This window comes from Ammodytes marinus (assembly GCF_949987685.1).
Source record: "Ammodytes marinus genome assembly, chromosome: 12".
NCBI classification, from domain to species: domain Eukaryota; kingdom Metazoa; phylum Chordata; class Actinopteri; order Uranoscopiformes; family Ammodytidae; genus Ammodytes; species Ammodytes marinus.
The window spans coordinates 13025308-13038011 of NC_137216.1; the positions used below are offsets into that span (position 1 = coordinate 13025308).

General features: G+C 47.2%; 1 protein-coding gene across 1 annotated transcript in view; it reads right to left on the reverse strand.

The window, feature by feature from the left end:
- Positions 1–12704, reverse strand: part of LOC307259003 (ephrin type-A receptor 6-like) — a gene marked incomplete at both ends in the record, with an annotated part of 157188 nt that overhangs the window by 111711 nt on the left and 32773 nt on the right. Inside the window, one exon of the mRNA XM_080038710.1 lies at positions 5025–5688. Within this exon, the coding sequence (XP_079894836.1) occupies positions 5025–5688 (664 nt within the window). The remainder of the gene's footprint in view (positions 1–5024; positions 5689–12704) is intronic.

Below are 12704 nucleotides of genomic sequence, written 5' to 3' on the forward strand. Positions count from 1 at the left end.
GACCAAAGAACAATGCAGACTTTTAAGGCATTTTTAATGGAGATAGATTGTATAAGAATTGGTTGGTTTTTCAAGGAAGCACCTTCTCCTCTGCCTTACTCAGCTCTTTCTCTCTGTAACCCCTCCTAATGGGGAATGCCCGATGTGAACATTTGTTTAAAAAGCTCCAATTTACTCTTTAAAGCTAAATGAACCATACGTGCCAACAAATAGCTGAAAAATATCTAATTTAACATAATGAAATGAAAGTAATAAAAACAGGCCCTAAAGTGGGCATTTAAAGACATTACAGAAGTACACAATATCCCCCCACATAATCCTAAAACACAGTAAATGGTCTCTAGGCTAAACAGTTACAACACATAATATAGCCTCCATGTAATGCACATTACACTAACTTATTAATGAGAACCAATTAGGGAAGAAATAGTCCTATCACACAAATTCCATCCCTCTGAGCTCATTCTGAAAGATATCTGCAGAGGAAAGGCACTGATTGTCAACCATTCCCATGGGGCAGCGTTGTCCAAAATGGTACCTGTCTGTGTGTCTCTGTGTGTGTATTGGCTCATATTTAACGTGGATTCTTTAGCACCACTATCCAGTTAGCAAAGTGACCATCATGGGGTCAGATGTGGCGCATGAGCTTTGTCATAACCCCCCCCCCCCCCCCACATACACACACCAAAAGCATTACTTTCTGATGGACCATGAATTACTGTGGTAGAGTTTGTGGCCCTGAACATTGCTCACTGGTCATTGGTCATTGGTTTCTATGCGGCTACACACTAAAGCAGAAATAAATCACTGAGTAGATAGAGACCAGCATCCTGGAGTGTTCAGTGTCCTTGCTACACCTCTGCTCTTTCATATCCATTCATCTTTTACATCCTTTCAAAACATAAGAGTCATTATGAACTGATGTGTTGCTGTCCCCTGTATATTAGTGGAATAGTGCAGAACCGTTGGCAGTAGTGCATACAAGATGGAGATACTAGTGGCTGAATAGGTTAGCTTCAAAACGTCTGTGCCATGAAGTCCAGGCACTAGGTCTAGCTATAGATCAACTGCTTTCTCATTTGAGCCGTGTGATCACAGCATTGTTATGTTGAAATCCTTATATTTTGCTCTCCGTTCACATGGGAAATTCAATTTCAAAGAGAAGCCGTATGCAATAATCTAAGGGAGAAAAAAAAGGTAGAGTACGAAAATTCCCATTTCCCAGTCCATACATGCTAGGGAGCATGCCAGTTGAAACGTGGGTTAATGGGGTTTATTGTTAGCTGCTAGATTTGATTAACTCCAGCCTTACTGCAGCACACTGACATTCTAAACTTCATTTAGGAAACGGATAGGGGATTAAACTGCCATTGTGAACCCAAAAGCACCGGCTTTGAATGAGAGAGAAAGATTATTTTGGCTTTAGCTGGCTGGAGAGCAGCATGCCCTTATTTCCTCACTCAGTAGAGCTGACGGCTTTTACTCAGACTTCAGACAACTCATCTTTTTTTTCCCTAAGACACAAACCATTTCTACCAGTCCTAACTGGGGTGTTTGTTTGTCACATATCTGTAGCTGTGGCTGGCGTTAAAAAATAATAATATTGAAAACACCCTGTCCCTCTCCATTTAAAACATTTTCAGTGTGTAAACAGCAAAGATGACACGATTAACACACATTAAAACGTTACACTGGAAACTAAAAACGGTGGTCTTGTTTCAGAATGATTTACAGTGAGCGCATGTGCTGCATAACATCACAATAATAAACAAAAAAACATAAGCAGCCATAGACAAGGAGCACAAAGGCCAGTGCTTAGCTTTTAAAATGGCGTTTCACTGAAATCACTGCTCATTCAAACCTGACGTTCCCATTCAGTCTAGTCAATCAGCAGACGATGTAAACTGGGGGATTGAAGCATTTGCTTAGCCAGCCACCTCAGTCAGTCTTTCTCCTTCAGTGCCCAAAGCGCTCCAGTGGTACCTTGCGTGGAGGCATTTAATAACGACGCTTGTTTGAATCCTGGAACAATGAGCAGGGGTGCTGCATTTCAGGGCTGACATTGCAGTAAAATGCCATCACGTTGCCCAAAGGCCTTAACTTAACCCAACTGTGAAATCTGCTTCTTAAGAGCGAGAGGAAGGGGGGAGGATAGAAAGGGAGGGAAGCAAATTATTGAAGTCTACAGGGCCAACGGTGGACGCTTGATAGGTGACCAACCATAGATAAATAAGATAATTATCATACCACTTATTGCCATTAAAATTATACATGCTGTATACCACAATGTACATTTACACTGTCAAAATATGTTTTGGTTCTGGGATTTTTTTATGTGATGGGTTGTACCACATCATACCATTAACAGTTAACAGATATATAAAAAACATGGGAAAATAATAGAGGGACAGGCATGAATGAATAAACCATTTTGATACAGTCTGGCTTCAATCACAGCTGCAGTTTAACCCTCTGGCCTGTTGATTGCGATGCAGCTGCAAGTGAAGCTGGGAAAACCATGCCAACCCATGACCAAAGATGGATCCTAATCAACTGTTCAAGAACATCTGCTTCTGAATGGTGAGATAAAAATGCAGTGAATTTCTTAAACCGTTTTTCAAAAAAGGCACTATAGGTAAGGCTGTAGTTCATTGGTGATATTGCATTGATGGAACCTTTTTTGGAAGGGTAAAAACTACACTATGTCATCCATTTTGTGTCAATACTTACTTATATTGTGCATCTTGTTAATTGTGGTAAAATCAAGATAGAAATTCACTCTGTTTTTAAATCTAACAAAAGTTCCTTCTTGTTATACTGTTTGCAGTGGAATGAAAGCAATTCAGTGCTATTCACATAACACCATATGTGGTCTCATTTTATTTGACAGCTTGACAGAATGATCAGACTCCAGCAATTGTCAGTGAATGGATTTGTGTATTTAAATGTGTATCTACCGTAGAATACAGACACATGGACCTGTTACACCAGGCCTTTAAGAGGGTTAAAAAGATGTTGCACTGTACCTTTATGGTGGCATATTTTTTGTACTAGCATTCCCAGTGAGTGGTGCTACCAGCGATAACCACAAGCTCATATCAGAGAGCTGAAGATCAAACTGCTACCAAGCCAGCCGAGGTAATCTTTCAGACCAAGGTAGCCTGAGGGACAGCGGGCGGTAGACCACTGATATACACAACAACGTACCTACTCACATACACACACTATATTTCTCTGTATATAGAAATCCAACTACACACACAGTACAATTTAGCACACACCCTGTCAACTACATTTTATCGCCCACATCTTCTGAAAAAATTCAGTTGCCTGCATCATTACCTTTGAGATAGAACTGTACTTACAATTACTGACAATTCTCCAATGCAGTGCTACTTGTACATTACAAAGACACACACCATCATGTATGGCTCTCAAGGAATAAGCTAAATGATGGAATAAAATTCACCAACACAGACACAGTTTGTCATTTGGACCATTGGGAATGCAAACTCTCTCATTGATATACAGTAGTTTGTTCAAGCCTCTCTCCACTAATCTTGCATGTTCTAAAACAAAGGTTATTGCTAAACGCATCCTCTGCAAAAATGATGTCTTTGAAATCCTTGCAGTATCGAAAAGACCAAGACAAAACAGGACAATTGCCAAGCAAAAGGAAAAGGTAATGAAATATATCTAATAGAACAGTGTGAATGCGTCACAGTAACTGACAGTACACACACACACACACACACACACACACACACACACACACACACACACACACACACACACACACACACACACACACACACACACACACACACACACACACACACACACACACACACACACACACACACACACACACACACACACAATCTGGGAAGCACTCCGCCGTCACACTAAAAACCCTAAATACTCTAATCCGCTCACAATAGATCTTATCTTTTACTTTTTAGTTAGCAGCCAGCAATAAAGGAGGGAGCAGGGGGAAATGAAGGAGGTGCAATGAGGAGCAGGAAGGAAGGAAGAGGACTTGGAAAGAATACTAAAAAGAAAATGAAATTGCTTTTGAACATTTGTGATGTGTGTGTACATATTGCATGTAGAATACAGTGGCATGTAGATTATTGTTGCATGTATTGTTAAAACTCGTAACGTTTATGGAAATATAACCCTGCAGACTACAGATTTGATCAGCCACTTCATCTACTTCATATAGCACTGCTTATCTAACCTATGTGGCTGAGTGTCAATATGTATGTTAAGTAGTTCAAATAAGAAATTGACTTTCTTGGCCATGTTACTTTATCATATGTATATCTTATTATGTCGATAAGAGATTATGTGAATTACTGAAGGGTCAGACCGAATATTGTGAATATGGGAATAAACAGAAAGCGTAGGGAGCATTTGAGTACATACGGAAGAAAAGAATGGGTCTCTCTAGAGAATGAGACACTGTGTCTCAATGAGATTACCTCTATGAATAAAGGTTAAAGAAATACAAACATGTTTTTCAGTGAAGTGTTATGTACTATACTGGAGACTTCTGTTTCCTACTTACAGCAAGTAGAGAAAAGAAAATGAAACCCTCAATTTAGCAAAATTCTAAAAGAATACCTTCCATGTCACACAACATACTACAACTATTCATAAAATCAAAGAAACCTGCCCACACGAATACTTCTGTTTAGCAAACATATAGGAAATCATTAATTTAACACCAGGGAAATACAACTATCTGATTGAACATGTGTTTTGCACATATAAACACATTTCGAGAGGGAAAAAGCTGATCAGCCACCCATGTTGAATAAAAAAAAAATCAAATAACATCTAGGAGAGCTTCAAATAAACAACACACGTTGTCATGGTCAAGTCACCAGCTCTTTTCGCTTACATGTTTTCTTTTCAGTATTGCATGGCGAAGAGTCTCTTTAATCAGCTCAACCTACGCTCCATTGATGAATGAAAGGCAACATGAACGACATGACAAAGATTGGGGAAAAAAAACTCACCTGCACACGAGCCGTCGATCTCTTCGTATGCGACGCTGCAGACGCATCTTCCCAGGGGGACCAACCAGTCTCCGTCGGCTCCGCAGAAGAGTTTGGGCGTGTCTCTCTCTTCGGCGTGATCGATACACGCCCCCCTCACCTCCACCAACGAAGAAGAGTCCACGCGTGGCACTGTGTCCGGGAATGAGGCCAGGTTCCTCAGCGTGAAGGGACATTTCTTATAGTAAATCCTGACCGACACCAGGGCAATGCAGGCTCCAATGTCCTGGAACGCCAGGTAGAAGCCCTTCTTGGTCATGGGTCCCACCTCTCTCACCTCTGTGTTCAGCTTGAGGATTCGATCTCCCAGGTCCATCTGGGTGAAGCTCTCGTCTGCTGCGATGGTGTCTATCTTGGTGTACTGGGCGGGCTTGAACTTGACCCCGTGAGCGTCGTCAGTCTCGTAGTAGAAGAGGTTGAAGGTCTCCTTGCAGGTGCCGGACACCCAGGGGATGGAGTTGCAGTCGCGCAGGGTGAAGCGGAGTTCCACGTAGATCTTTTGGGCGGCCTGTCTGGAGATCCAGTTGGAGCGAAGCCAGTTGTTCTGGTTGGGCTCCATCACGCTGCACACCTGGAATGTATGGATGGGCCGGTTGTGCTCGTCCATCTCCGTGATTGCGTCCCACTAAAAAGAAAGAAAGGAAAATAAATAAGAAGAGGGCAGGGGAGGTAGACAAAGAAGAGTAATTAAATGATAAGCCACCAGCCAGGCAAGAGTGTTCAATATGAAAAAGGTAAAGACACAACACCCCTGCTGTTTATACTATGAAGGCTTGAAATGGAAATTTTGGTTCCCGATTGTGGCCCCTTAAGGGCACTCCATGGGGTCATTTAAATCCTAAAGGGTTGATCCCGTTTAACAGTATGGATGTCACCAACACATGTCATGGCTGCATTCTGGTGTTTTTTCCTATTATGAAATATCTCTGTGTAAAGATGATATGTTGGCTAGAAGTGGCATGGGAGAATAGCTCAATTGAGATTCGAGACCCAAGAAACATGTCATCAGTCATTTCAGCATGTGCGCCAAATATGTTAAATGTTAAACATTACTGTAGCCATGATGACAAAACTACAAGTACTTATCAAAGTAGTAATTTTGAGCCTTTCCATCCGATACCAAGTAAATATGTCATAAAAGTGGCCAATTAAATGAATATCATTCTCCAATCACATAACATTATGACTTATGAACTATATATATATGACATTATGAAATGATGCATATGTGGCGTGTAGAGACGGGAGTCGGAGGCGGAGTGTCAAAAGACGGAGCTAACTGCTTTAATGACATTAATACACTTGTCGAGTAACAACAACGGAGCAGACAGTCAACTCTTGATAGTCTCAAAACGCCAACAAGACAAAACAGGAAATTCCCCCAGTCATAACAGTTCCCCCGGAACCCCGGAACTTCAGTTCCATAGGTGAATTATGTAAGATCACTACACAAGCCCCCCCAGAATTCACCCATAGTCAAAGTCCCCGTGCCGGAAAGGCACGATGGCCCGGCCGCGACTAGAACGAGTGGCAGGGGCCGAAGAGGGGAGGGGCGTGGTGGGTGCGGCAGGACCAAGCCCAGGACTGGGCGGCAACGGCACCGACAAGGCGGCAGGGAGCCCAGCGGGGCGTGGCAACGGGGGGCGTCCACGGCGCGGAGCCTGGGCCAACTCCAACGGTCTGGAAATGTCCACGTGGGCAGGCTTGATCCTGTCGACAGAGACAGTCTCGGGCCTACCACCGACGTCCACGACCAGGCTCTTATCCCCGTGTTGCAAGACCCTAAACGGCCCGTCATAGGGGGGGCGCAACGGTCCACGGTGGGCGTCGTGGCGGATGAACACAAACTCCGCCGTGTGCAGATTGGGTGGCACCAGGGAAACGGGGGTGCAGTGATGCGAAGTGGGGACGGGTGCGAACTGCTTGGCGACCTCCAGCAGAGAGGACCGCTGCCTGGCCGCCGACCAGGGTGTTGTGGCGTTCGGAATGAAATCCCCTGGAACTCGCAGCACCTGACCGTAGACTAACTCGGCAGACGAGGACTGCAGGTCCTCCTTAGGCGCCGTCCGGAGCCCCAGCATCACCCAGGGAAGTTTGTCCAACCAGTTGCCGTCCGTCAAACTGGCACGCAAGGCCGCCTTCATGGAGCGATGGAACCGCTCGCACAAACCATTAGCCTGAGGATGGTATGCGGTAGTGCGATGCAGTTTAACCCCCAGATCCTTGGCAACCACATTCCAGATCTCCGAGGTAAACTGTGCACCCCGGTCGGAGGAGAGGTCCGAAGGTGTCCCAAAGCGCGCGACCCACGTGCCGATAAACGCACGGGCCACATCGGAAGACGATGTCGAGGTGAGTGGCACAGCTTCAGGCCAACGCGTCGTCCTGTCCACCATCGTGAGGAGGTGGGTGAAACCATGCGAAGGGGGGAGTGGCCCCACCAGGTCGATGTTGACATGGTCGAACCTCCTACCAGGGACGACGAATGGCTCCAACGGGGCCTTGGTGTGGCGGTGCACTTTTGCACGCTGACAGGACACACACGAGTCGACCCAGGCCCGTACGTCCTTCTTCAGTCCTTTCCAGACAAACTTCTGAGAGACCAGCCTCACGGACGCCCTCCTACCGGGATGGGACAGGCCGTGTATTGCCTCGAAAACAGCCCGCTGCCAGCCGGCAGGGACCAGTGGCCTGGGCTGGCCGGCGGAGAGGTCACACCATAACCTGACCCCTGAGTCGCCGATCGCCACTTTTTCCAGGCGCAGCCCGGTGTCCGAGTCTTTGAGGGACTGAAAACCGTGGTCCGTGGCCTGTTCCGCACTCATACGCGAGTAGTCGAGATCCAGCTGCACCGCGCCGACGATCACTCTGGAGAGGCAATCCGCGACCACGTTGGATTTGCCAGCGATGTGCCTGATGTCCGTGGTATACTCAGAGATGAATGACAGCTGGCGCTGTTGGCGGGCGGACCACGGCTCGGCTACCTTGGACATGGAGAACGTGAGGGGTTTGTGGTCCACAAAAACCGTAAACTGACGGCCCTCCAGGGCGAAGCGGAAATGACGGATTGCCAGCCAGACGCCGAGCAGCTCCCTGTCGAAAGTACTGTATTTGCGCTCCCGGGGTACCAGCTGGCGGCTGAAAAAGGCGAGCGGTTGCCAGGCGCCACCGTCCCACTGCTCTAACACCGCGCCAACCGCGTAGTCGGACGCGTCGGTTGTGAGGGCCACCTGAGCTCCGGGCAACGGGTGGACCAACAACGCGGCCCGGCTCAATGCAGTCTTAGTGTCCTCGAACGCTCTGTCCCTCTCTGCAGTCCAGTCGACGTCTTGGCCGGGCGCCTTGTCCTTGAGGGCCTCATACAGCGGGCGCATAGTGTGGGCCGCCCGGTGTATGAATCGGTGATAGAAGGTGACCATCCCCAGGAACTCCCGGAGCCCCCGGGCCGAACGTGGGCGGGGAAAGTTGGAAACAGCCTCCACCTTCGACGGAAGGGGGACGGCACCATCCCTGTTGATGAGGTGCCCGAGGAACTGGATGGACGGCACCCCAAAAACACACTTCGCCGGGTTAATGATCAAGCCGTGGCGGTCGAGCCTTGTGAAGAGGGCCCGGAGGTGTGTGAGGTGCTCCTCCTCCGAGGAACTGGCGACCAGGACATCGTCCAAGTAGACGAAGATGAAAGGCATGTCCCTCAGCGCCGAGTCCATCAGCCGCTGGAAGGACTGGGCCGCGTTTTTCAGGCCGAATGGCATCCTGAGGAACTCAAACAACCCAAACGGAGTGACCACAGCTGTCTTCGGGACATCCGCAGGGTGCACCGGAACCTGGTGGTAGCCCCGCACAAGGTCGACTTTGGAAAACAGGAGCTTCCCCGCCAGATGCACGGAGAAGTCCTGAATATGGGGCACTGGATAGCGGTCGGGCGTGGTGGCGTCATTCAGGCGGCGGTAGTCTCCACATGGGCGCCAGCCGCCATCCTGCTTCGGAACCATGTGGAGTGGCGAGGACCACGGACTGTCGGAACGGCGAATGATGCCCAGGCGCTCCATGTTGGCGAATTCAGCCTTAGCAACCGCCAGTCTCTCCGGAGCGAGCCGTCGGGCCCTGGCATGGACAGGGGGCCCTTTCGTCTCAATATGGTGCTCCACACCGTGTTTCGTCGACGTGGACGAGAAGGTTGGTTGCAGCAGGCTAGAGAACTCTCTGAGCAGCCGCTGGTACTTGTCACCCTCAGAGAGCGAGCTAGAAAGGCCGTCGTATGTCCCCTCATCGCAGACACATGCGAACGAGGAGAAGGTCAATGCGTCCACCAGGCGCTCGTTCTCGACATCAACCAGCAGCCCGTGTGCGCACAGAAAATCTGCGCCGAGGAGGGGGAAGGAGACGTCGGCTGTAACAAAATCCCATGTGAACCGTTGACCTCCAAAACATAAATCCACAGACTTCGTGCCATACGTTCGGATCGGGGTGTCGTTGGCAGATGTCAAGGGAGGGCCGTGCAACCCGCCGGCGGCGTCGTCCACCGTAGCCGGCACCACGCTCCTCTGTGCACCGGTGTCGCAAAGGAATTTACGCCTGGAGAGGGTGTCCACGATGAACAGCAGCCGGCCCTTTGTGCCTGCGCTCACGGCCACTACTGAGCGCAGGCCTTGGCGTTTCCCGCCGCGTTGAAAGTGCACGGAGAGCGGCACTTTTTTGCCTTGGCCCCGAAACGTGCATGGAAATAGCACAAGCCCGCAGCGGTAAGGCTGTCGGTGGACGCGTGTCCTCCGCCAAGGGGAGCGCTGCTGCCCGCACGAGTGTAACTGCGTGTCGGGGCCAGCACATCCGGGGCGAAACGCTGGGTGGCCAGAAAGAACCTGTCTGCCTCCTCTGCCAGAGCCCGTGGCTCCGTGATGGATGTATTCGCGAGCGCTGTCTGGACGTGTGGTGGCATGTGTCGCAGGAAGAGTTCGATGAAAAGGAAATTTGGTACCTCCGTGCCCAGCAGGTTTAACATCATTTCCATATGTTCGGAGGGTTTGCTGTCCCCCAGGCCTTGAATGGCAAGAAGACGCCGGGCTCTTTCCGATCTTGACAGTTCAAAGATTTTGAGGAGGTAAGCCTTGAGCCCTGCATATTTATTTTGGGCAGGAGGAGATGTAATAAAGCTTACTGCCCTGGCTGCAGTGGAGCTCTCCAGTGCTGAGACGACGTGGTAATAGCGTGTGGCATCATCCGTAATCCCACGGAGGGTGAACTGAGCCTCTGCCTGTGCGAACCACGTTGCCGCGGACGTCTCCCAGAACTTCGGCAGTTTGAGAACGATGGAAAGCGCCATGCTGTTGCGATCGATATTCAAATCAGTCTCGGAATCTTCAGCGGGACTGACGTCAGGGTCACCAATGTGGCGTGTAGAGACGGGAGTCGGAGGCGGAGTGTCAAAAGACGGAGCTAACTGCTTTAATGACATTAATACACTTGTCGAGTAACAACAACGGAGCAGACAGTCAACTCTTGATAGTCTCAAAACGCCAACAAGACAAAACAGGAAATTCCCCCAGTCATAACAGTTCCCCCGGAACCCCGGAACTTCAGTTCCATAGGTGAATTATGTAAGATCACTACACATAAATAGTAAACACGTGGTTCAATCTAATGAGCTCACATTGGACACATGGACCTTAACTAGGCACTTTAATGTGTCATTATTTATTTACGACAAAATATTTATTAATTATTTGGCTGTTACATATCACACTAAACGTCTACATTTAATGCAGCCCTCCAGAAGAACAGTATTAGATATTTAAAACATTTAGATTAGGAGAAGTGTTGACTTCAAGGACTGCGATACATTTAGCAAGCCACCAGATGTCACTGTGCTTGATGCTTTTTTAAACCCTCAAATCTGTGTATCTTTGAACAAACAAGATAAAAAGACCCAAGGTTTCAACCGCACATCACAATGTAGTGGTTAGAAGCAACTAAAAACAACCAAACATGTGTTGCATGAGATTTCCATACCCATTTCCTGATAGTATTGGCTCCAAATTCACAAACAGGAAGTGAGCACTTCCAATGGACTGAATATTAGAGGGAACTCAGACTGTACCATTTTGAGATAAGAGGGGTGTTTTCATTGTTAAAGTACCCTAAACCACATATTGTTAATATTTCTCTGTTAGATGCACGACAACAAAACATATGAATACTTTAATTGGTTTGACATACCCATGTTATTTACATTTCCATAATTGATTATATCCTAACTTGATTGTGGGGGGAGTTTCCTGTTTAAAATGGGAGTAGAGGCTCCTCAGCTCATTGTTAGAATTAATTTATCAAGTTGGGTGATTTTTGCTTTTCTGTCATTTAAAAAAAGACGTATAGTCTTTATATCACAACCTTACCTAAAGCGGCCTAAACTGCATTTTGGTGTTATGAAAATACATAAATTATACAATGGATAAAAGATAGCCCCATCATCCGTATGTTGTCCAGGCATCACTCGGCCAATCCTAACTATTACAAGCAAACAGCTGGTCAAGCCATTAGACTCTGCAGGCAGCAGGCAGACTATTATCCCCAACATTGTCGGTAAGACAAAAAAAAAATCATAAACAAACTAACAATCCCCTTTCTTGCTGGGCTTGAATGATGTCTGGCTCCAGCTGCTTAGTCATCAGCTTGGCAACTGCCTGCCAGGTCACATGATCAGGGCAGTACGGCAGCTTTGCAGGGTCATGTAGGTTACGTGTTCCCATGTTGATGGGAGAGAAGTTAATGGGGATTCTTAGCCTCCTGGTCCTGCATGGCTCTCTGCTTTTATTAGACTGGGGACTGGCTACATGGGCGACCCCAAAAGCAACCCAACATCGACCTCCAAGAATCAAATTACCTGCCTGGGAAAAAAAGGGCTCTCAATTCACTTCACTTACAATGCAGTATAGACCCAATAGACAAGCTGCAGAGTTGGCTTTTGTGTGAGTATAGCTTTATATTTAGACACCTTTTTAAACAATTTCTCGTATATGGTTAGGGTATGATTTATTTTATACTATGACCACTACTGCTATGACTACATTCACAGTTCCATATTGGTTTCTATAAAAAACACTAAATACTCATTTCTGAAGGGATTTTCTCTGGACACGAAATATGGTCAAATCTCAAATTCGAATTCCAATGCAATATATAGACAACAATTGATGCCCCAAAAGAAAAATCAAGGAACTTTCTAAAGTGCAAAACGGCCACTGTGACTCAAGGGGATTGTGGAAGATTTTGATAAAATTAAACCTTGTTTTCACAGAGACAAACAGGAGATGCATTCGGGAGGTTGGGTGAGGAGGAGGGCCAAGCATGAAGCTATTAATTACCAACCAACACACGCTCACACAACTATCATTCTGTATTTAAAAGGGGAACCGACTTCATTACACACACATTTACAGCAGACACATACACACACTCACACGCTTCACGTTCCCCTGCACGGCTTTGGGAGGATGGATCCCCCCCCATTCTAATTAATAGCTAGAAAACAACTCCTTTATAGGCAAACAGTCCAGAGAGCCATGATGGAGCTGCTGGTTAATTTATCAATACTATTTGCCTGATAAGCCGGCACATTTAATAAGCTGTTTTGCACTTAGC